Raw genomic sequence first — 25,377 nt, forward strand, 5'->3', positions numbered from 1 at the left:
AGCCATCTGGCTGTGAGCAGGCTAATAATCTGGGTTTACTGTTTGCAGTGCAGTTAATGCCTGTCTCTTCCTCTCAGTCCACACTGCTGGAAACAACCATTTAAGATTGAAAACAAAAAGAGAAGAAACAGACAGATCTACAGGAAGCTAGAACCGTGACATGGATCTGCTTTGAATGACCACACCAGATGTGACCAACACCACCATGGCTGTTGGAGTACCTGTTTTGGCTCCAGCAGTGAACACTTAGGATCCTGGCCAGAGTCTATACTTCACCACCTTAGTTGAGCTCTTCATGCAGGACCAGTCCCAGCTCAGGCCCTCTGTTCCCTGCTGACCATGAGTTTTTTCTGGCCTCCCAGCTCTGAAGCTGAAAATGATCTGTTCCTGGCTTCTGTGCTGCTTAGTCTTGGACGCTTCCTTAAAGACAAACTGACCTGCTTGGTGCAGAATGTGGAAAACTGCTTAACCTGCCAGGGTAACACAAAAAAAAAACAACAACAGGTACTCTAGCTATGGGCTGTGAGACTTGGTCAAACATGTTGAGAGGAATTTGTGTAACTTTCTGCATAGATATATGGATACAGTGCCTTGTGAAATTATTCGACCCCCTTGAACCTTTCAACCTTTCGCCACATTTCAGGCTTCAAACATAAAGATATATATATATATATATATATATATATATTATTTTTTTTTTGTCAAGAATCAACAACAAGTGGGACACAATCGTGAAGTGGAATGAAATTAATGGATATTTTGTACTTTTTTAACAAATAAACTGAAAAGTGGGGCGTGCAATATTATTCTGTCCCTTTGGTTACAGTGCAGCAAACTCATTCCAGAAGTTAAGTGAGGATCTCTGAATGATCCAATGTTGACTGATAACTAGAATCCACCTGTGTGTATTCAAGTCTCTGTATAAATGCACTGTGATAGTCTCCGGGTTTTGTTTTAAGTGCAGACAGCATCATGAAGATCAACGAACACACCAGGCAGGTCCGAGATACTGTTGTGGAGAAGTTTAAAGCCGGATTTGGATTCAAAAAGATTTCCCAAGCTTTAAACATCTCAAGGAGCACTGTGAGAGCAATTATATTGAAATGGAAGTAGTATCAGACCACTGCAAATCTACCAAGACCCAGCCGTCCCTCTAAACTTTCACCTCGAACAAGGAGAAGACTGATCAGAGATGCAGCCAAGAGGCAGCCATGATCATTCTGGATGAACTGCAGAGATCTACAGCTAAGTGGGGGAGTTGGTCTATAGGACAACAATCAGTCGTACACAAATCTGGCCTTTATGGAAGAGTAGCAAGAAGAAAGCCATTTCTCAAAGATATCCATAAAAAGTCCCATTTAAAGTTTTCCACAAGCCACCTGAGAGACACACCAAACATGTGGAAGAAAATGCTTTGGTCAGATGAAACCAAAATCGAAAAAGCAACACAGCTCATCATCCTGAACACACCATCCCCACTGTCAAACATGGTGGTGGCAGCCTCATGGTTTGTGCCTGCTTTTCTTCAACAGGGACAGGGAAGATGGTTAAAGTTGATGGGAAGATGAATGGAGTCAAATACAGGACCATTCTGGAAGAAAACCTGTTGGAGTCTGCAAAAGACCTGAGACTGAGATTTATCTTCCAACAAATATACAATGGAATGAATGGTTCACAAATAAACGTATCAGTGTGTTAGAATGGCCAAGTCAAAGTTCAGACCTGAATCCAATTGAGAATCTGTGGCTAGAGCTGAAAACTACTGTTCACAAACGGTCTCTATCCAACCTCATTGAGCTCGAGCCGTTTTGCAAGGAAGAATGGGAAAGAATTTCAGTCCTGATCTGCAAAACTGATAGATGCATACCCCAAGTGACTTGCAGCTGCAATTGCAGCAAATGGTGATGCTACAAAGTATTAATGTAAGGGGCCGAATAATATTGCACACCCCACTTTTCAGATTTTTATTTGTGGAAAAAAAAAGTTTACAATATCCAATACATTTTGTTCCACTTCACAATTTTGTCCCACTTGTTGTTGTTTCTTGACAAAAAAAAAGTATTTTCTATCTTTGTTTGAAGCCTGAAATGTAGCAAAATGTAGCAAAAGGTTGAAAAGTTCAAGGGGCCCAAATATTTTCACAAGGCACTGTAGATATCTTCTTCCATTAAGTACCATCCACCTTGTACTCTACCACAGCTTTTTTCTTGTAGGTTTCATTGGAACCATGTAGCAGAAGCTCATGTGTTGGTGTATTTCAATATAATTGGTTTACCAGTGTTGTCTTGAGAGCAATGTTGGTTTCTAGATGATTTTATGTAGAGTGGAAAAGGGCTGGCAGGAGGGTTTTTTTTAGGGGTCCAGAGTTTATACCCCCCCTCCCCCAACACACACACACAAAGCATAGGTTAATGTTGCACACTAACCCAGTTCCTGTACCCTAGGCAATAAATATCCCAATTTAGTGTTTTAAGTTTTTTTTTTGTTTAAGCTTATTTAAGACAGCAGTTATTATGGTGGCCAGCAAAATGTTTAGTGACAATGTCACGGTCCAGTGGCTTTTGCCTGTGCTGAAGACAGCTATCACTCTCCTAGTGTTATATTGTCTCATCAATTCATCTTCAAATGTTACTTTTATATTAAACTTACACCACACACTAACAGTGGTACATTTGCTATTGTGGAAAAAGTCAAGTCAGGATTGGTTTTATGAGCTGGAACAGAAAACTATATAATACAAACAAATACTTCAAATTGTTTAGTGGTTTCTCAATCTATAACCTATGAAAGTTTAACTTTTTAAATGGAATTCTAGAAATAAACTTTTCTGATGCTATTGCAATTTTCTGGGGTAAAGTGTATGTATGTCATAAAAGCAATTGCACGGACTAGTGTCGTGCATGCTTTGGTTAATGTTGTCAACAAGCATCTGTTCTTTAAGGTTTCATTGGGCAATTTAACAATGATAGCAATGTATATGACCAGCTTTATTTTGCCATTTTAGCAGTGTTTGTGCATTAGTGTGAATGTGATGAGCCTTGGGTCTCAGGAGAATGGGTGCTTTAATCTGAAACTGGCTTCATTATGAAAACATGCTCTTTCTCCAAAAGGCCTCTGAGAATTAGTAGAATAATATTTGTTTAGGATGAATAATAAAAGATTAAATGGGCTGGATTGTAGCAGAATGGTACCAGTCCATGTTCTCATCTCCTCTTGCCTCCCCTCCACTCTGTTTGATTTATGAGCGGGGGTTTTCTGTAATTGAGCTTTGAAAATTCAGCACTATTGTGCCACTGCTGTTGTCCATCATGCCAAATGAATTCTGGCTCGATAGCTGACCACCAGGTGACAGTCGACTTTTGAAAAGTTTCGTTATCAAGCTACGAGAAAAGCAATCTTGAAGCTCAACTGCTTGTTGTTTGTTCTCCATTTTAATTCCCTGTATGCTTGCTTGTTTACTTCAGCTAAGATGGGGCATCTCGACTGCTCATTAGATGCAAGTGTTTCATCTATGATGCGTGTGTAATGCCTTCATTGAAGTGTTGGCAGCAATGGAGATTTCTTTGAGAGTTTTGAGTTTTGTCGTGTTTTAACACAATCTCTGGGAACATAGTATTGAAAACCGGTTAGACAAACCTTTTTCCATCATGTTTAATGAACCGGACAAAGGTTGTATATTTACATGTGGCATCCCATAATTTAAATCTTTTCTAAACTTTAAAACTTTGTCACAGCTCCATTTACACTTAAACATGCATGACAACAGTTTTTTTTTTTCCTTTTTTTTACTGAGCTGCCGGGTTGACTTAGAAATGCCAGTCAGTTTTCCTTTTCGTTTCTTTTTTTTTTCTTTTTTCTTTTTTTTTTTAAACCAGTTTACTAATACCCAGATTGTTGGAGCGGATGATTTTGATTTAATAAAAGAGCTTCTGCTCATAGCCAAGAAACCTTTGAATGTATTAAAGCAGTGATTCTGAGAGTTGTTCTTCTTATTGGATAGCTATACAATCCAGAATAACTTGATAGTGATGGACAGGTGAAGAAACACTAACAATATTGCACAAAACATCGAACAAGTTACTGTATGTGGAATGGTCAGTTCATTGTATTAAGGACTAATTTCAAAGAATGACAGCATTGCATTTTTTTAACTAATAAAAGTAAATTTGGTTGTAATGGCAGTTGTTTGCATTCCTGCCCTGTTTCCTCAATAAGCATGTAGCCTCCCATTTTTGAGTCAGCCATTCCTCTGTGTTTGGCAGTACAAGCCAGAACAGTCCACATTGTACTGCTGCTATTGAGGCTGAGCACCGATGCTACACTCTGGTTCCAGTGCTCTGGAAATTGTACATGCAAGTTACATGTCTAAATGAGAGGAAGAACCCGAGGGTGAGAGGACTGAGCATCGGACACCTGAGAAACAGAAAGGCAGAGGGATGCATGAGATGCTGGGAAAGAGTACACAAGCCAAGTGGGCAGAAAATCTACTATTTATTGATGCGCAAGACAATCTCACAGCCAGTGCATCACTGAACGTTTACCAGTACAAGAACGACTGGTCGGATAACATGCAAATTTATGTCCCAAGGACTGAAGACTAGACTTGCTTTTGACCTGGCCTAGCTGCGAGGGTGAGCAAAATCAACCTGTGAAAGTAGAAGCCGAAAGGAAATAGATATTTCACTGTGTCGTGTGGGTGTCTGTTGGCGTGCAAACGGTTTCTGTGGAAGCACCATGCCGACATGCAGGGGGGGCAGGCTGCGTAGGAAAGGATGCTCCCTGGCCAGAAGAACACAGCGGCAGGCAACAGCGGCATGGAGGCTGCTCTACAGGTTGCTCTTCATGGTGAGCAGGCAGAGACGAGGGTGCATTTTTCCTGAATAGCAACAACAACCATACGGTTAACAATTTTGACTGAACTGGATGTTAAAACACATTGACACTCAGAGGCCACTACATTAGTCACATTTTCACAATCAAGATTCAACACAGCTGCATCAAATCTGACTTTACAATTACAGTAGTGCTTAGGTTTTTATCACCGTATCGAATATTAATTTTGTAAGCTGAAAGGTTTTCGTTTAAAAGGGGACATGAATTGCTCGTTGATTAAACTTCTACTTATCGAATTACTTGGTTAATATAACACAAGAGCCAAAAAGAGGCAGAAACCTGACTGCGCTGAGCTGTAAGGCAGAAAAACCTGGAAAGGAATTCTCTGCAGTATGGCTTTACTCCGTCTACCGTTTGCTGTACTTAATGTGGGTTATTGGGGCTGACTGTCAGGCTGTGTTGGTAAGATCATCACATTTCCTCAGACAGTGTGTGTGTGTGTGTGTGTGTGTGTGTGGTGTGTGTGTGTGTGTGTGTGTGTGTGTGTCTCTCTCCCTCTCACTTTGTCTCGCACTCTCTCCCCTTTATTATATCCACATACACAGTACTTTGGACAGTAACCAATAGCGCAAGTCATTCATGTGAGAGGGAGAATGTAAGAAGGGGTGGGAGGGATCTAGGAAATCACATTGTATGAATTTTAAACAATTGTATATTCTTGGGAATATAAATATTCGGACAATCAGAAGTTTGTAATGAAAACAGTGTTTGAAATTACTGAGGGTAAATGTAGTTCTTGGCCAGATTTGTGCACAGTGTAGCTGGTATTTTGGCCCACTTTTCCATCCTGCTTGTTCTCTTATGTTTTGCGGCTGTTACTGGCCAACACAGACCTTCAACTCCTGCCACAGTTTTTCCTATTGGGTTGAGGTCTGGAGACTGGCTCGGGCACTCCAGGACCTCGAGATGCTTCTTAAGGGTTCACTCCTTAGTTGCCCGCTCAGGCTGCGTGTTTGGAATCATTGTTATGCGGAAAGACCCAACATCATTCCATCATCATTTTTCTTGTGGAGGGAAGGTGGTTTTTACCCAAAATCTCATAATACATTGCTCCATTCATCTACTCCTTAGTATTTATTGGTCGTCTTGTCCCCTTTACAGAAAAGCAGCCCCAAAGCATGATGTTCCCACTCTCATTCTTCACAGTGCGTATGTTCTTGGAATGCCACTCATCATTCATCTTCCTCAGAACATGGCTAGTAGTTTATGCTATCCATCCATTCTCGGTACTGCTTATCGTGTTCAGGGTTTCAAGGCGCTGGAGCCTATCCAAGCTGACTTTGGGTGAAATACAGACCACACCCTAAACTGGTTGCCAGTCAGTCAAAAGGCACGTACAGACATGGACAACGATTCACATTCACACTGTCGCTGAGTGGCAACTGAACCCACTCTGCCTGCAACCAGGTCAGGCGAATTTACTGCAGCACCGTCGGTGGCTTGAGTTTATAACACTGCTATTTTGGTGTCTGCTGGCCACTGAACAATCTCCCAATCCTCTCGGTCGAAAGAGAGAGTGAATTATCTTTTATTACCACTGTCTGTTAATAATTATGCAGTTTATCTCTTTTCACCTAGGTGTTTGCTTATTGTAAAGTAGCTCATCCTAGCTTTGTGTATGGTTACGATTTTGTCCCTGGTGTCCTTAGACCAGTGATTTCCAACCTTTTATCAAGTTAAGGCACATATTTTAAAAATCTCATTGCACACCAAAAAAAAAAAAAAAAAACAAACGAAAAATCCTCACCAAATGTGGATACATGAATTGGTGTCAAATAGAATAGCATTTATTTCTTCTGTCAATATGCCTCGCTGGCATAAATGGATGAAGAATATACTTTTTTTTTTTTTTTTTTGTAAAACTGTATAATTTGTCACAACACACCTGTAGAGTACTCCCTGGAACACTGGTTGAGAGTCTGAGTTTGATGCCCCCCCTAGATTGTTTCTCACAGGTGAAGTGTGCCTATGATGAAAATTACACAACCCCTCATCTGAAGGACGACTTACACAATCGGTGGCTGTCTAATTACTTACACCCTGTGTGTGTGTGTGTGTGTGTGTGTGTGTGTGTGTGTGTGTGTGTGTGTGTGTGTGTTGTGTGTGTGTGTGTGTGTGTGTGTGTGTGTGTGGTGTGTGTGTGTGTGTGTGTGTGAGTGATTTCACATGAACATGTTCCCAACCTTTCTGTCAAACAATTGTTTTTTTCCAACTCTATGCATCTGTTATCTCATCCATTTATGTGACTTGCTCCTGAATGTATTTTTCTGTGTGTTTGCGAGAACCAAGTCAGCACTTTAGTGATAGTGTGCCACTCTGCATGCACACAAGCTTGTTTGTAGGCTTCACTTTTCCTATGGCTGGACAAATGATCGCTGTGACTCTTAACAGTCTTCACAAGCATTCTCACGTTTTAGGCAACTCGGCAACTTGACTATGTCACTCTTAATATGTTTTAACCTCCTGTATTTCCTTCAGGCACATTTTCCCATCCTCTTACCTGATTGAATATTGAGTTAGTGTGTGGCGCTGAGCGCGGATGCAACATCGTTCCCAAATACCATATTCAAAATGCTGTCTGGCGGTGGCTGTGGTCCAACATATTTTGAAGAATACATGAGGAATGAGCACGTTACACACCATACAACATTATGGAAACTGAATCTTGGGAACAGAAGGGTAAAGTTTTCTAGCAGTTGTGAGGTCAAAATAGATGTTAATGTGGTATAAATAATTTACATTCATTATAAATAAAATTGGACTGTAGTGACTCCGAAGGATTATATCTGAGAACACAAGAAAATGCAGTCGTCTATGACATGAATTTAGTGTCCCTGGTTGTCAAATGTTTCTGCTAATGGATAAGATTCTCTGGGCACATGCGAGACAGGACAAAGATGTCATTCAAGGTCTCTGCCATTATACTGAGTGCAAGCTGCTACACTACCTATAAGCTCGTTGCACAGCCCACACTGCACATATCTATTTCTATTTTAGATGCTAGAGAGCCTCACAAGCAAATAAATGTTAAAAATGGCAATCTGCGAGAAATGTAAATTAAAAAAAGTAAATTCAAGACAGTAAAGTTATGCATCGCTATATTAAATACAGGTGAACCCCCTGAAATATCCTGTATGGATTCAGTGATGCTGCATAGCAGGAGTAGCTTACTTAAAACCTCATCACTAAACATGAGTGGCTTTCAGATCCTCTCCACATGCATCCAAGTGTATGACTGTACACTTACTTTACTAGTGAAACACTGGTAGCAGGCTTTGTTCCAAGCGTAGGTATCTACAGTTCAGTTAATTGCAATAACTGTGAGTGAGCCTGCCCATCTGCAGTATTTATTTTGGTCCCCCATCATGAGAATTGTACATGCCTACAAATGAAGTGGGCAGATGTAGGTAGTCCTTCCTGTCTTCGCTTGAAGTGTGTCTCTCAAATTGTCACAGCTACATTTAGGAACACCTCTAGGGTAGGCCATGTTACATTGAGCCAAATGAATCTCTGTTGGTTTACTCGGAACAGTTTGGAAGGTGTTGTTGTTTAAAGCTGACATTCCTCTGTGCTTTTAAGTCCTGAAAGAATTGAATAATCTGTCACACTCTCAAAAGTGACGCCTGCAGGTGTGGGACATACCGTATATCTGTGCATCTGTGCAGTCTTGAGCTCCACATGCACACTTTACATGTGCGTTATTTTAAATGTTTACCCACCAAAAGCAGAGTGCTGACACACAGTGGACCTGCCTGCCACATGACTACCACTGTGCTACAGATTAAAATCCTCAGGTGAGTTGCGTAACATTTTCACCGTAGGAGTCAACTTCAGGTGTGACCAAAGTAGCTTCTTGATGATGGCCGATGGAGAATTTGTCTGAGTAGGATGTGCTTGGAATGTACATTTTGACTGGTCAGCACTGTCCCTATTTTTGGCTTGAAATCCCACAATAATTGTGTGCAACGCTGCATTCAAGCTCATTCCAAATGATGAAGTGTTTTGCTTACACAGTTGTTCTCCGAAGACCCTTACAAATGTGTTTTTGATTAATTGTACTTGTAATTGACAAAACACTTGAAATGTAAGGGCTTCAAGTATTTCAGCGAGGGGTATTTCAATGGTATTTACATGCATATCAATGGAGAAACCATTGATATTAGCGCGAGATCTTCCCGGAGTCAGAGGAAGACTGAGAAACCACATAATATATTATAACCCAAGTACGAATTCGTCATTGACAGTTTCCTATTTTCGTGTTACCTATTACACTTGTGTGCAGAATTTGTATGTGTATCTGTATAGCCGTTTGTGAACCGCCGTATGAAGGAAAAGAAGGCGAGGCTTGATTTACGAGTAGTTTCTCTCGTTTTCTTTGTGTAATGTCACGCGCTCCCCTCAATAATTATTCTTGAATTAGTGCCGAACCTACGTAAGTCCCGACCGAGTACGACAATCACTACTTTATAGTGTCCTCAAACATTCTTCCTTCAGTCTTGGTGTCTCGGTGCACGTCGAAGGCTTTTAGGACTCGCTAGTCCGGTTTAGCTTAGCTCGGTAGCCGCCAACATGGATGGATGGATAAATAGGAATATAACATGGAATATAAATGTGTTAGTACCTTAGTGACAGACCAATATACTTTTTTCAGGGTCGATACCAATTGACCCCTCCGTACAGGGCACTTAACCACCCCACCTGAAGTGACGTCACGCCACTGAGAGAGACGCCATGCTTCTGATTTCATTCAATCATTCACACGTAGCAATGTTATGCTAGCGGAGAACGTCTCATTCATTTATACGACACGTGTATTAAAAATCTAATTTAGGGCATATCTTCGTGCAAACACAGTCTGGTTAACTTTCGGCCACGAGCCAGCAAGAAATCAATATGTTTGTGCAGTCAGATCATCGCAAAATATCGCTCAACACAGATCAAGTGTGTCAATCATTCACACGTAGCTATGTTATACAAGCAAAGAACTGCTAATTCATTTATATGAGACATGTATTGAAAATAAAATATAGGGCATACCTTCATGCAAACAAAGTCCGGTTTAGCTTAGCTTGGGAGCGCCGAACAGAGACACGTTTGTGCAGTCAGATCATTGCAAAATATCGCTCAACACAGATCAAGTGTGTCAATCATTCACACTTAGCTATGTTATGCAACCGAAGAACTGCTAATTCATTTATATGAGACATGTATTGAAAATCAAATATAGGGCATACCTTCGTGCTAACACAGTCCGGTTTACCGTAGCCGCGAACAAAGGGACACGTTTGTGCAGTCAGATCATCGCAAAATATCGCTCAACACAGATCAAGTGTCTCAATCATTCACACGAAGCTATATTATGCAAGCGAAGAACTGCTGATTCATTTCTGAGACATGTATTGAAAATCAAATATAGGACTTACCTTCGTGCAAACATATCTGTTCCGGTTGATGGATTCAGTTGATCATGCGGTCTTCCACAAAGTTTGATCCATCGAAGACATTTTTCGTACTCGGTCTTCTGTTCCGTTTGATTTTAGATGGATTCAGTTGATGATGCGGTCTTCCACAAAGTTTGATCCATCGAAGACATTTTTCGTACTGGGTCTTCGGTTTTGGAAAGGGTACGAATTGAACTCCACCAACTAGCCTTTCAGGATACCTGTCGTCACTATTACAAAGTCCGTGACTACACCTCTTAACCATATCTATTGTTAAAGAACCCAACGGTAACAAAAGCTATACTGGACCGTGCAACCTTGTCTGCAAAAAGGGGGCGTGGTTTATGCAGATCTCTGGCCTCTGATTGGTCAGCAACGCGGATGACTCAATTTCTACGGAGGGGTCAATTGCAGGGACCAGGACAAGCGTGTCCTGTGGCCTGTCCCAAGATATATATTACAGCTGCATCAGTGCATGCACAAAGATTATTATTATTATTATTATTGATGATTGTTGTACAGATGAGTTTTTTGAAAAACAATACATGTACAAACCTAGCAAAATAGAAATACAGATCATTCCTAATATTTTGACCATATGGATAGCACCAAATTGGTGGTGCACATTGGGAGAAGGGTTTTCCTGAAATTTTTTTAGGTCAACTTTGGGGGACGAGCATTATACTTCAGGACTCATTATACTCGAGAAATTACGGTAAAGGATAATCATGGGGATGAAAATAGCACAATTCCTGCTTCAAAAAAGCATAAATGGCCACTGCCTAGTAATGCTAATGCTTGTACTGTTCAAAACCTCCATCCACAATGTTAAGTTCTCATCCGCTGATGTGACACAAAGTTGCAGAACTGACAATAGTCGTTATAAACTCACATGTTCTCTTTTGGGTTACGCAGTAGCATTCTTCATCTGCACTGTAATGTCTTTGATACAAAGGCAATTAGAATACAGTGAATACTTTATATACTATATATAATACTACAGACTCATGGTACACTTGGCATGTACATTGTAAACATCTTTTTCACTGGCATGTGGGTTGTAGGTTTCATTTCTATAGCGTAAGGGTGGGGCCAATGAGGTACTGCATAATAGTCATTGAATTTTTCATGCATCCCATGTATTGAATCTGATTGTGCAACCATGCTTACTTAATGTTGCTTAGTGAGTGTATTTGTGTGCACACATATTCTCCTGTATAGATACACAATTACCATTTTGTCTGTCTTGTTGGTCTCATTTGGTTCTCACATTCTACTTTATGTTGACCCTCCCTCTTCTCACCCCCCAAAAAGAGTGTGGACACAGTGTGCAACCTCTATCAGTCCTTCCAGGAGCCAGAAGGTTCAGCCACTTGCAACCCGATGGAGGACCTCAAGGAGCCTCGTCTGAAGCAGGCTGATGATTTAGGACCAGGCTCCAGGGGAGACGCCGCGCTTCTCCGACCCTGTCCCAAGCATATGAGTGGCACTGAGCGGTTACGCAAGGTCATCCAGGAGCTTGTGGACACAGAAAAGTCCTATGTGAAGGTGAGAATTGATTTAATTGATCAGTTGTAAACCATCAGCAGATAATTGAGGAAAAAGTACCATGAAGGGTAAATTCATTGAAAATAACAAAATGTTGCTTTTCATTCACTGATTCAGGTTTTGAAAGGTTTTTGCTGTATTTGAACATATTGTGATGTTGATATGACAAGTTCCCCTCTTCATAGAACACATACTAGAACTCATGTCAAATCTTCCTTCCCCAAATAATTTCCCAGCGTGACCTTTTCCTTCCTGACACCATTGAAAATATATCATTCATGATCTTTTTGTCTCAGCAATGATAATCATGGCTGACATCTTCTCACTTTTCATTAGCTCCCACCCCTCGTGCATTTCTCCCCTTCAGCTGTATTTTGTAGCTGAGGTGATTGTATGATTTTAGCGTGCATTGGTGCAGGCCTGTTGGCCCAGATCTGTGCAAAGCGGAGGGCGACACTCATAAATCCACCCTAATGAGAATATCTCCACTGATACCAAGACAAGCTACAACCACATTAAATCGGTTAGGGGACGGGCCCTGCAAGCGATAGTTAAATGGAGGCTTGAGGTGCGGGACCGTGGGAGACTGGGAGGCCATAAAATGAGAATTAATGTGAAGATTTAAATGGTATGCACATTAAGGGCAAAACGCATTCTTTCCACTGACATTCTTTTTGTCTTTTCTGTGCAGGATCTGGCTTGTTTGTTTGAAATCTACCTGAAACCTCTACAGAATGAAACTTTCCTCACGCTTGATGAGGTACGTACCATGATGATTATAGTAAATGGGACAAAAATTGAAAGTAACATGTTCGTACTGAAAATGTCTTTTATAAAATTAAAACATTTTTATGTTTGCAAAACTAATTATAAAGAAAAATATCTTGCATTTTCATTATCAGTTTCATACATGAGCTGTTGGCATACATTGGCTGTTGATTTTAAATTTTGGATAAATACAAAATGGATATGCAAGTAAGGTGGCATGGAAGCAACGCCATCGGGCAGTACAGTTGTATTAACTGCTCACCAGACTAATTGCAAGTTTTGATCATTTAATCAAATTTTTAAATTTCACTTGAGATACAGGAGGTAAAAGCAAGCTATCTTTCTATCTCTCACAAATCAGAAAGTCAATTTGAGAAGTTTGCAATTCATCAACAACGGAAGCAAAACGTGCAAATGAACTTGATTTGAGTTGAGTTAGACATACCATATAAAGGCATTTTTAAAAAGGCCCTACTCTATCTAGCATGTGTCTCGTGAATGGGTTGTGATGCATCTAATCTAACCTTAAGACATATTGTGCTCTGCACTTATTACACTTCATGTTGTTGACTGTTATACAGTACTGGTATCTGTTAGAAAGTTAATGGATTTGTTAAATGGTATTTCAGAGTTTTTAATGACAATTTATTTTGGGGTTTTTTTCCCCCTTTTTATCTCACACTTGACCCATATCTTAAATAATAATAATAACAACAATAAAAGCATACTAAAATGAATAAAAAGTAAAACAAAGTATTTTTGAAAAAATAGTTTAAACAAAACAACTCTATTACGTAATTATAATTAATATTTAATGTAAATAATCGTGGTAGCTAGTCAGAATGTTTGTGAAATGCAACATGAAATGAATGATGATGAGGTTAAACTCAGCCAGGCCATATCTTATTACCACTGTGAATGCCTGGAGGACAAATTAGCATCTCCTGTACAATGACCTTCCCAAAGGGACGTGCCTGTGAAGGCCATCTTTTCAACTAACCTCTTATCCTGGAGCATAGAGGGGGGGAAAAGAACCTTTAATTGTATCCTTAAGGAGAAATGGGATTTACAATTGTCGATCACGTAGACTAAGATTTAAGGTTATTCTTCCATTTGTTACGTGTGAATGCAATGGGAAAAAATAATGGATTTCAACAATTGGGAGCAAACAGCTGTGAGCACAATTTTACTGCTCTGTATGTAACAGAAAATAAATGGAAAATAAACAAACCAAACATTAATAAATATCATGAGTAACCTTCCCTCCTTTAGGTCACCTCACCACTGCTCAGGAAGCAAACAGGCATCTGTCTGGCAACCATTCCCAATTTTAGTACATCGTACAGATACCACCTTTGGTCTTTCAGATCTCTGCACACCACGACTTGAACCTGACTCATTACGTTTCTCCCGTGCCAACAGCCGCTCTATAGCTATGAACAGGAACAGAATGGCACAATGTTCTTCTCATCATGTAAATTACATTTGTTGTTTCTGTGACTGTTTCATATGCTAATTCTTATCATTAGAGGTGGATAGAGTAGCAAATATTTTCCTGAAGTAAGAGGCTGTTGCTTTGGAAAAATGACTCAAGTAAAAAGTACCCCTCCATGTAATTACTCAAGTGAGAAAGTACTCACTGAACAAACTACTCAGTATTGAATCACTGATAACTTTGGGGATTGGGAACCAGTTTATTTTTAAAATCAGGAGCCAAACGTCACAAGTGGTTACATTGGTTAGGTGCCCGATGGGGAAATCGAAGTCTAAACGGATTGTCCTAGCAACCATTGATAAATAAGCAATAATTACTAAATAAAAGAAGTGTGTCATGTTGATCTTTCTAACCAAGTTAAAGTACTGTTTTGACATAATTGCTCATGTAAAAGTCAAAAGTACAGTTCATTGAAACTACTCTTGACAAGTAAAACTTAACCAAAAAGTTACTTGAATAATGGTAACAGTAAATGTTGCATGTTCCTTCCCACCTATTTAATATATCCGTATTATTGCTACTTCTGTGGATATATAAATGTACTGTTTATATAAATATACAGTTTTTTGCCAGTTGTGACCTCAAACACATACGGTTTCTTTCAAAATGCCCTGGTCGATAAGGCACCAAGCAGTGGGAAAATTAAAAGAACATTATGGGACAGTCGGAAATCTCCAGACAGAAAATGGACAAGGTCGTGTTTTCCCCAGAATGGCTTTTAATGAAAGGTGGGTCAGCTCACCTTTCATGGATGTATGTATCAGAAAAATAGTGCGTGTGTGTGCGAGACATTTGTATTACAGCTATTGCTTGTTCCTTAAATGCTTTTGTAAGTGATGAAGGCATCATACTACACTCCAGGGTGCCTGTCTGACTTGCTGTTCCGAATTACAAGCTATCTGGGCTCCCTCCTCACCTCACATTTCCTCACTCTGTCCCCTATGTCTCTCACATTTCCCTTCGCCCACAATTCTTTTCCTTTCCATATTTCTCCAAGATGGAGAGTCTGTTCGGCAGTCTGCCAGAGATGTTGGACTTCCAGCGGGTCTTCCTGCAGACGCTCGAAGAGAGGATTGCTTCTTCCCCTGACTTCAGCACACTTGAAACGCCTTCCCAGTTCAAGGTTAGATTCTGTTTACCGGCCAGCAGAGATTTTGTTTAGAGCTCACTCAATTGGACGTTTATTTTGCCACCTCTGCAGACCAAGGTGTCTACACCAAGTGCTTTAGGTTGATGTAAACCAGTGAGAGAGTGGCGCGAGGGTTGCCGGCAGATTTATAGGCCTGACGTGGCAGGTCACGAGGGTCCATTGATCCTGGTGGTGGTGGTTCATTGGTTAGATTGTGAGGTGCTGAAAGCTGCTTCACTAAAGAGGTTAGGTGCGAGGGAGAGGACTGGAGGTCGAAGCGCTCAATTCACCTCCCACGAGAGGGAGGTTGTGAGTGTTCGGCTCACGACTTCCCATGTTCTCACTTTGCGCCTCCTCCTGTCTGTGCACTCACCTTTCATATCTGTCTTTTCACAGAAGCTCCTGTTTTCTCTGGGGGGTTCCTTCCTGTACTACGCTGACCACTTCAAGCTCTACAGTGGCTTCTGTGCCAATCACATCAAGGTCCAGAAAGTTCTGGAGAGAGGTATTTGATTATGGACATCTACGAGCACTGCCCAAAACACGTGCACAATCTTAGGAAGTGCAACTTAAATTGCAGGAACAAAAATTCTGCCTTGATCAAGCTCAATTTTGATGCAGTCAGAAGTATAATATTACATAAACAATATAAAGAATATGTTATCATAGTTTTGGTTTTCAGTGTTGCAGAGGATCACTGAAGAATACGATGAGGCGTTCCTTTTCTATTTGGTCCTAAAAGGTAACAAAAGAAATATCGGAGTCTCTACCTGCTAAACCAGCATTGTTACATCTGTGTTGCATCAGTTACACCTCACAGCATCCTGCATTCTCAGGTGGAGGGTGGGACCTCTTTCAGTTCCAAGAAAGGGGAGTCTGCTTCTCACTGTCATTTTGTGATCCGCGGTTACAAAAAAAAACCCTCTTTACAAAAAGATGGTTCATCCTTTGGATAACCTTCAAATGACCTTCTAAATGTTATTAGTCTAAATTTAAAGCATATGCAGTATGTCCTAGAGAGCTGAATAACATCCACGCATCTTCCCCTGATTATCACATAGTAGACATTTCAGAATGATTTATGCTGGTGAGCATGCTGGCCTTTCAAACACTGTGGCAGTGCTGTCCGCAGCTATAAGAGGCTGTGCTTCTTGATCATCAAGGTTTGAGGAGGCTGATGGATAATTTTGTCCGATTACCAGATTTGCATGGTACATTTCTCTTTAAAAGCCGAAGGGCATTTAATAGGATGAGACGCTCAGACCAGTCTCTAAGTCAGTATTACTGAGAGAAGAATGATGTGCTGTTTATTCTGTGCGAGTATTTGGAGCAACACTTAATGCACTGAAGGACAGCTATTTCAATTAAAACTGCATTGTTAAAAAAACAATCTTTGTACTTATGCACCTCTTTATTGCACTAGTCGGCATCATTGGTTAATCAAAGAATGTCTTCCACATTAGGGTTTGATGGTCTATACTTTTTCCTGCCTTAATACACCTGTCAATTATTAATAAAAATATTTTTTAACAACTCTGCTAATGAGATCAATAAGAAAATAGGGTTGTCGCAATGTTGCTTTGGCACCTTTAAATATATACGTCATTTTAAACAATTGCTATGATGGGTTCATAAAATTAATCAACTAATTAATCATCTCTCAATCTTACTTTTTTTCTGAAGAAAATGCTTCTCCGTTAATATTGGAAAGGATGTTATTGTTCAGAGAAAATGCACAAAAATATTATAAGAAAAAGTGTATGCATAAAGAATCACGGACGAAATTACATTATGTATATTCTTCATTGAGAGAAAACCTGGATGCATGAGTGGAAAGTGTGTGGCAGTATCCACAGGGTCCATACAGCCTATTATGGAATCAAGAGTCTTAGATACTGACACGTATCGGAATGACGTGCATCAAACAGTTGCACAGTGTAGCACTCGCTAACTATATAGTGTCTGTGTGAAGTGAGATTGTGACTTGCCATGATTCAGAATATGCCACGGCCTGACCACATCCAGCTGATCCAAGGGCACCTGGGATGTGTTGTCAAGCCTAAACAAGTAAATGGGTGGCTATCTCTGCCGTCTTCATCACCCGCCTCCTCCTGACATTATGCCACAGACTAGCTTCCTTGTTTATTTGTCGACTCGTTAATTGCCTGCCAATTACTCTGGGAGGTGTTGACTGAGCTGCCTGTCTGCAGCTGGGAGTGCTATAATGAATACATTAATGGCACCCCTCGATGGAAGCATGTTGCTCAAGGAAAATATTTGTCCTCTATTATTACTCATATTTCCATCTATTCTAATGGCTGTGGCGATAGTATCAGTTTTTTCATTATTTCTACTGCAGTATGAACTAAAACCTTCATGTTAACAAGAAGCCTACACTACCCCCTGCTGGAGCTATGTTAAGTTATGTTATTGCTCTATGCCTGCACTAGACTCTTAAACTGAACTCTCATTGCTGTGACATATTTGGTATATATGATTTGTTTTGACTTGAGTAACATAAGATACAGCTTTCAATAAGTGTTTCCATATTTACAAACCAAGTTTCAATGAAGTACAGGACATCGTGCAAAAATAAATAAAAACAGAGTATAATGATTTTCAAATCATGTTCATCCTATATTTAATTGAATACACTACATAGACAAAATATTTAACGTTCAAACTGATGAACTTTTAAGCAAATAGTCCTTAACTCGGAATTTTATGGCTGCAACATGTTCCAAAAATGGCTGGGACAGGTGACAAAAAAGACTGAGACAGTTGAAGAATCCTCGTCAAACACCTGTTTGGAACATCCCACAGGTGAAAAGGCCAATTTAGAACAGGTAGGTGTTAGCATTAGGTATAAAAGGAGCCAAGGAGTCATTCACAACAAAAGATGGGGCGAGGTTCACCTCTTTAACAAGAGTGTGAGAAAATAGTAAAACAGTTTAAGGGCAATGTTCCTCAACATACAGTTTCAACCAATTTAGGAATTTCAACATCTACAGTCCATAATATCAAAAAAAAAGATTCAGAGAATCTGGTAAAATCACTGCATGTAAACGGCAAGACTGAAAACCAGTGTTGAATGCCCATGACCTTCGATCCGTCAGGTGGCACTGCATCCAAAAAATGACATCAGTGTGTAAAGGATATCACCAAATGGGCTCAAGAACAATTCGGAAAACCCAATGTCAGTAAATACAGTTCAGCGCGACAGCCGTAAGTGCTACTTAAAACTCTACTATGCAAAACAAAAGCCAAACCGCCACTGGCTTCTCTTGGCCTGAGCTCATCGAAGATGGATTGATGCAAAGTCAAAAAACGTGCAACGTCCATATTCAAAAGTTCTGGGAAATTGTGGAAGTCATTTCCTTCTGGGCAAAGGGGAAAAGAATCAGCTGGACTTGTATGGATGCAAAGTTTAAAAGCCAACATCTGTGATGGTATGGGGCTGTGTTAGTGCCAATGGCATAGGTAAGTCTGTGAAGCGACCATTGGGGCTTAAAGGTACATACAGGTTTTGGAAAAACACATGCTGCCATCCAAGCAACGTCTTTTTTATGAACGCCTGTGCTTATTTCAGCAAGACAATGCCAAACCACATTCTGCACGTACTACAACAGTGTGGCTTCAAAGTACAAGAAAGGTCAATCTCCCATAGAAAATTTTTGCCGCATTATTAAGCGTAAAATACGACAAGGGAGATTCAGCACTGTTGGAACAGTTAAAGCTGTACATCAGGCAAGAATCGGAAAGAATTGCAGTGCATTTTGAGTAGTGACTTCAAAGCTATAGTTTTAAGCCATATTAAATATTTGTGTTCAAATCTACATAGACCAGTAGTGCTTCTGCGTGACGACGTGACCCCCCCCCCCCCAAAAAAAAAGACATCTGTTAGCCTATCATCCACCTCGTTGCTTGATTCAGGTGTAGCCAATACGTCAATTGCACGCACACAAAGGCGCGTTCTAGTAAACTGGTCTCCTATTTACGGAAGTCGCGGCTATGCGCATGTGCAAACCACCCCCGACCCTGGTCGATCACTAGAGGCTGGCTGCTTGAAAAGTAGATCTTGGGGTAAAAAGGTCTGGGCACCCATGACATAAACCCACACATACTCTCTTGTATTGTGAGTTATTCTTCTCGCAATTAGTAACAATTTGGTCTATTTGTTTTTCAGCCAAGACGGATCGGGCCTTTAAGGAATTTTTGGATGCAAGGAACCCCACTAAGCAGCATTCCTCCACCCTAGAGTCTTATCTGATTAAACCGGTGCAAAGAGTTCTCAAGTACCCATTGCTGCTCAGGGAGCTGGTCTCCCTCACTGACACCAACAGCGAAGAGCACTACCACCTCACAGGTAATCTAAAAGATGAAAATACATGCACGTTGTATACAAATGGACTGAACCATTTCGTCTCTTGCCATTCAGTATTAAGATGTCCTGTGCAGTCCGTGCTAAGAGTTAATTCCTGCTAAGACTTTTTTTGTTGGTGCGTGTGCAGACGCGCTTCGGGCCATGGAGAAGGTGGCCAGCCACATCAATGAGATGCAGAAAATCTACGAGGATTACGGCGCAGTCTTTGATCAACTTGTCACCGAGCAGGCCAGCCATGATAGAGAGGTACACGCATACTTCACAAGGGATCTCTTATAGGCCTGATGGTGCCTCTTAATAAGAATTAAGTCAAATTGAATATTCCCCACACACATGCAGCATAAAACTGCATTGCTACTTGTGCTGTTTATGCCATCTTCTGGTTTCTTTGCCTTGTGGGGACTGAATACATTTACAGATTGATAGAATATTTAGTTGGTATCCTTTGCAGTATCAGTATTCAAAGTGAATGTGAAATAATATGGTCCATAATGCAGTAAAGCGTGCATGTAAACAGTTAGTTATCAGAGAGAAACACACACTATGTCTACAAACGTCTGGTTTGTTACTTAAAGTGGGTGTGTAAATGAAAGTTCTTTTTAATATTTGTATTCAAATAGTCTATGATATCTAAACAAGTAAATCTTCTGTCCCTATTTTGTAAATGTGCCGTTCTGGTCTTCTGCCCCACTGTTAGAGGCATAATTTGTTTCACCAGGAGTCCATGCACACAAAAATGTTTTTGATGTCTGGGGTGGTTGTTTATTTTTCCACACTTGTGCTCTGCTTATGCTAAAAGAAGCAAACAGCCGGCAGCTCAGAACACTAACTGAAGAGGAGATTTAACAAAAGCCAAGCTCACCTTTGACCCAACAATATGTGGGACTGGATGAGGCCGGATGCAATGAATCAGACAAATCGGCCCTTAAAATGAGCTAATTTCACTGTGGCGGGAACATTCTGCTAAAATATTATTCTTTATTTCTTTTTTTAAAGCATGTCACAGACATGTTATTGTGACACCTTGGAAATGTTAGAACAAATTCACAACATATTTTCTTTGAGGTGATTACATAAGGATTGTCAGAGCTGTTAGTTGTTGGCAGTTGCAATTCTAATACTCAATTTCGATCATCCATCCATCCATTTTCTTAGCCACCTATCCTCACAAGAGTGGCGGGAGTGCTGGAGCCTATCCCAGCTGTCAACGAGCAGGAGCTGGGGTATACCCTGAACTGGTTGCCAGCCAATCCCATGGCACATTGACACAACAGTTGTACTCAACAATCACACTTAGGGGCAATTTAGAGTGTCCAATTAATGTTCATGTTTTTGGGATGGCGGAGGAAACCGGAGTGCCCATAGAAAGCCCACGCAGGCACAGGGAGAATGTGCAAACTCCACACAGGGAGGGATTGAACCCGGTCTCTAGAACTGTGAGGCCAACACTTTCCAGCTGCTCCACTGTGCCGCCTTTTTATATATATATATATATATATATATATATATATATATACACACACACATACACACACACACACACACTAATAATCTCACATAATTTTGTGTCACACAGGTCACTGAAATCTCTATGGGTGAGTTTCTTCTGCATTCCACTGCAGTGTGGCTCAACCCGCATCCATCATTAGGCCGCATGAGGAAAGACCCCGAAATAACCGTGTTTGGTAGGTCTGGCTCTTTGACTCTTGCATACTGGGTAAAATAAATAGACTCAACAGCCACATTTGGTACACATATCAGAAGAATACAGAGTTTTGATGGACACTATCACACCAGTAAATAAACTGATTTCTAGATGCATCTCTCTTATGTATTGGATCTCATAGGCTCACCATTATACCTAATGATGTGGCGAGTGCCTACGGCTGGATTTAAACTGCAGGGTTCAAGTGACACAATTCAGATTATTTTATTTTTTTCCCTTTCAAGTGACAGAATTCGTATATTGACCATGACTGCATTTAAAAATTAAAAAAAACAAAACAAATTGGATATCCTCAGGCGTTTGTCTATATCCGATACACCATATTGTCAAAAGTGTCTGCTCACCTGCCTATACATTTAAGTGATATTTACAAGCTCCGAGCATGCTTTGCGGCATTATGGAGGTCCTGAATAGGATTTAAAGTGCATGTTCTGTGTCGGTAATTTTGTGTCATTATTTTATTTATTTGCAAGCTATGATATTCTTTTTCCTGTGGTATTAATTTTACTTTTGATGAGACAGCGTGAGCGTGTACATCGTCAGAAATGACCTGCCTACACAGGCTGTGTGGGGCAGTGTAAGCTTCATCTTCTTGCAGATGTGAAATGCAATTCCTCCTCACTGCCTCGTGCGTGCCATCATATGCTAACTTACATATGTGCTAAAAATGTGCAGGCATGCATAACAGTGTAACCAGTGTGTTCAAGTCTACCTCATTGGATAAGTCACACAACAATTGTGCACGTAACGTAGACAGTCCATTTTGGAGAAAATGTAAGAATTTTAATTGCATCTTATGGTACACTAGGCTAGGGGCTGCTACTGGGTCTCCTGCTAAATACTCTGCTGGACACATCTCATTTTGAAGTCACTACTCAAAATGCACTGCAAAAAAAAACAATGGTAGCCTAATACTAAATTTAGATTTTGCTCCAACTTGTGATTAGACGGGTGATGGTTTTTTTTTTTTTTTTTTTTTTAAGCTCAGTGATCGGTCCCAAAAATCCTGATCATGTAAAGCCTAATTCCCACAAAGTTGGGAGCATGGAATTGTCCATAATAACAACTCCTTATTTACACTGGAAGTAACTCTGAAGGATTCAGTACAACAAGATTTTTTGGAAAATTTATTGCTCCCAACTTTGTGGGAGGAGGTTGCAGATGGCCTCTTCCAACATGACTGCACCGATGCACAAAGCAATGTCCATAAAGGCATGGTTGAGAGAATTTGGTATGGATGAACTTGACTGGCCTGCACAAGGCAGTCGAGTGAATGTTTGGGCGGAAATAGTGTGTATGCCAATGTTGCACACTTTGAGCTTGGCGCCATCAAAATACTGAGCGGCGATGTATAGACAGCACCAAAGAACACAAACAAACATATGGGGGGAAAAAACTGAAAATCTGAACTTCAGTGACTGTATAGACAAATAATTTGGAATGTGGAAAAACAAAATGAAATAATGCAGACATTTCCCCTCTTTGAAAATAAGGGTAAGAGTAGGCCCAGGCCAACACTGTGGTGTCTAATACTATTATTTGCATTTTATTAGTTACTGTTTACTTTGATGTTCTCAATGCCAATGCTCAAGTACTGTAGTTGTTCACGTGTGATTTAAGCACTGCGCGTGTGTCGTATTATGTGTTCCATCAATAGGAATGGAAATTGGATGTCTAGCCATTTCAAAATATTGGATGTAAGCAGTCGATCAGAATTGGGAACTTGAACCTACAGTGTAAATCCAGCCTGTATTTTGTCGTATTATCTTGAACAAATGAAAATAATATTTTTGACTGCTAACCTGATATGCAATAACCCCGCAAAGTTGGACTGCTATTAACATACTATTAAATAATCTCACTTGATGGGGTTAAATCCATGTACAGTGCATGGGTTTGGGTTTGAATCAAAGTCTTGCTCTAAAACTGTTACTTTTAGACATCTAAAATGCCTCTCTGTGTTGCACTGCTTCATTCCACTCCCCCCATGAGGCATTCACACGCAGAAGATGCTGAGATGTGTTTTTCTTTTTTGCCAGTCTTCAAGAAAGCCGTCATATTGGTCTACAGGGAAAACAACAAGCTGAAGAAAAAGATGGTGAGGCACTTCGCTCATGCCCATTCACATGGCATAAATGGTATCTTGGAATAAAACAGAACATATCTCTATCCTCGTTTTTATGGGATCAGACCAACCCGCGTTCGGCGCTCTCTCACGGTGACCCGGACCCATTCAAGTTCCGTTGGCTCATCCCTCTCTCTGCACTCCAAGTTAGGCTTGGAAATACAGCAGGTGAGACTTTTCAGAGTACCAGTGTTGTAGTGTAGTGTAGTAAAGTAAAGTAGTGAGTGAGATGACATATTTTAGATGAAGTCAAGCTTTCCTACACTAAAGCTACTGTACATACGAGAAACATGTGGCAAACTATGCTACGGGAAAGGAGATTCACAAAATCTGCATATCTTCCCTCTGCTCTGCTGTTGTCCTGCTGCACACTGTTCATCCTGCTTCACTGCATTATCAAACAATTTGTGGGGATCTTTTATCAAAATCTCATCTATAGAAATCTTGGGGAGGACATGAGGAGGATAGATAAGTGAAGTCGAACAGAAGAAATGCATGTAAGCATTAGCATTTTGTAGAGAAGTGCAGCTATTGTGGTCACAAAAGTAGCTTTAGTGCTGAAAGGTTATTTGAGGTATAAAAGGGCAACGTTATGACCACCCAATGAGAAATATAGTTAAGACTAGTAGCGTTGCTACTTTCAACACTGCTGCTGCCCAATACTGCTAATCACTCACAAAGAAAATCCACTAAATCTGTTTGTTCTTTTCTCATCTTCTCCCGGAACACCCCCCTAAGCTCATTCTCCTTGCACCCCCCCCCCCCCCCCTTCAGCTTCCTCTAAAATGATAAACCTTTTAAGACTTCAGGATTAAAACATTTTTTCCCTCTGCTTTCTCATAGGACCGGGCACGGAAAGCAGCTGTATCTGGGAGCTGATTCATTCTAGGTCTGAAGTGGAAGGGAGACCACAGACTGTCTTCCAGCTGTGTAGCAGGTTAGACATATACTCGGTACCTTTTCTAGACCCAGTTTCCCCAACCATATTGAGCTGGTGAACATATTTTACATGTGACAAATCACACTGCACATCAACAAACAAATGTGACAAAAAGTGGATGGTTGTCATCTTGTAGAAGGATATTTCTTGCATATATATATATATATTTACGCACACGAACTAGGCAATGAGGGAATTCGTTCATGTGCACTAATTGAGAGTTTTAACTGAGAGGTCCAGTAGTTCTCTCTGATAAGACAGAATGTATCGAAACTGCAATTTACAAGGGGTATTTTTTGCCATACATGGGTGATATTACGTTCACACTAAATGCAAAAGTTCTCTCCGCCTCGTGTCCCTCACTTGAGATTGATTGCGGGAGGGAATAAAATACACATTGTATGCGCATTTGCTTAATTTGCAATGTACATGCAGAGGAGGAGGAGGGGCTTCTCCTCCAGGAGGTGAAGACATTTATTTCCACAATTGTGAGCAGCAGTGGGTGATGAAAAAATTCTTGAAATTTGAGCCCATACAGAAAAAAAGCCATGAAATAAGTAAATAATCCAAAAGGAAAACTATGGGATACAGAACTACTGACTGTGAAAAGCATACCATAGTTGTACCCTGTAAAATTCAATCCAGATGTTTTATGGACCCCCAGGTGGTCTTTGAGTTGGCGCACAAGCAGCAGCCTCCTGTTCTCCATCTGTAAATAGAAATAAAAAAAATAAGTGCGTGTCTGTGTAATCAAGTGGGCGTTGGTTGTGGTAAAGCTTTGGCCAATGCTCTTGCCATCTTGTTTCACAGTTGAACAGCTGTAAATGAATAAATGTACTGACCAGGTATCACAATTTTTTTTAAAGCATTTAAGTGTGGTCCTGGTACTGATAACAGGCCATGGTCCCCAGACTGCAACAATCACCGC

At 40.5% G+C, this 25,377-nt stretch overlaps 1 protein-coding gene across 6 annotated transcripts in view; it reads left to right on the forward strand.

Moving 5' to 3' along the window:
- The window catches only part of tiam2a (TIAM Rac1 associated GEF 2a), an 81,731-nt gene that overhangs the window by 52,051 nt on the left and 4,303 nt on the right, over nucleotides 1-25,377 (forward strand). For all 6 annotated transcript variants that reach the window (XM_061842924.1, XM_061842925.1, XM_061842927.1 and 3 more), the window contains 10 exons: nucleotides 11,649-11,882; nucleotides 12,574-12,642; nucleotides 15,143-15,268; nucleotides 15,671-15,779; nucleotides 19,461-19,640; nucleotides 19,786-19,904; nucleotides 21,235-21,343; nucleotides 23,424-23,482; nucleotides 23,575-23,677; nucleotides 24,353-24,446. In XM_061842924.1, coding sequence (XP_061698908.1) covers nucleotides 11,649-11,882; nucleotides 12,574-12,642; nucleotides 15,143-15,268; nucleotides 15,671-15,779; nucleotides 19,461-19,640; nucleotides 19,786-19,904; nucleotides 21,235-21,343; nucleotides 23,424-23,482; nucleotides 23,575-23,677; nucleotides 24,353-24,446 — 1,202 coding nt within the window. The remainder of the gene's footprint in view (nucleotides 1-11,648; nucleotides 11,883-12,573; nucleotides 12,643-15,142; nucleotides 15,269-15,670; nucleotides 15,780-19,460; nucleotides 19,641-19,785; nucleotides 19,905-21,234; nucleotides 21,344-23,423; nucleotides 23,483-23,574; nucleotides 23,678-24,352; nucleotides 24,447-25,377) is intronic.

This window comes from Syngnathoides biaculeatus, chromosome 15 (assembly GCF_019802595.1).
Source record: "Syngnathoides biaculeatus isolate LvHL_M chromosome 15, ASM1980259v1, whole genome shotgun sequence".
Taxonomy (NCBI): domain Eukaryota; kingdom Metazoa; phylum Chordata; class Actinopteri; order Syngnathiformes; family Syngnathidae; genus Syngnathoides; species Syngnathoides biaculeatus.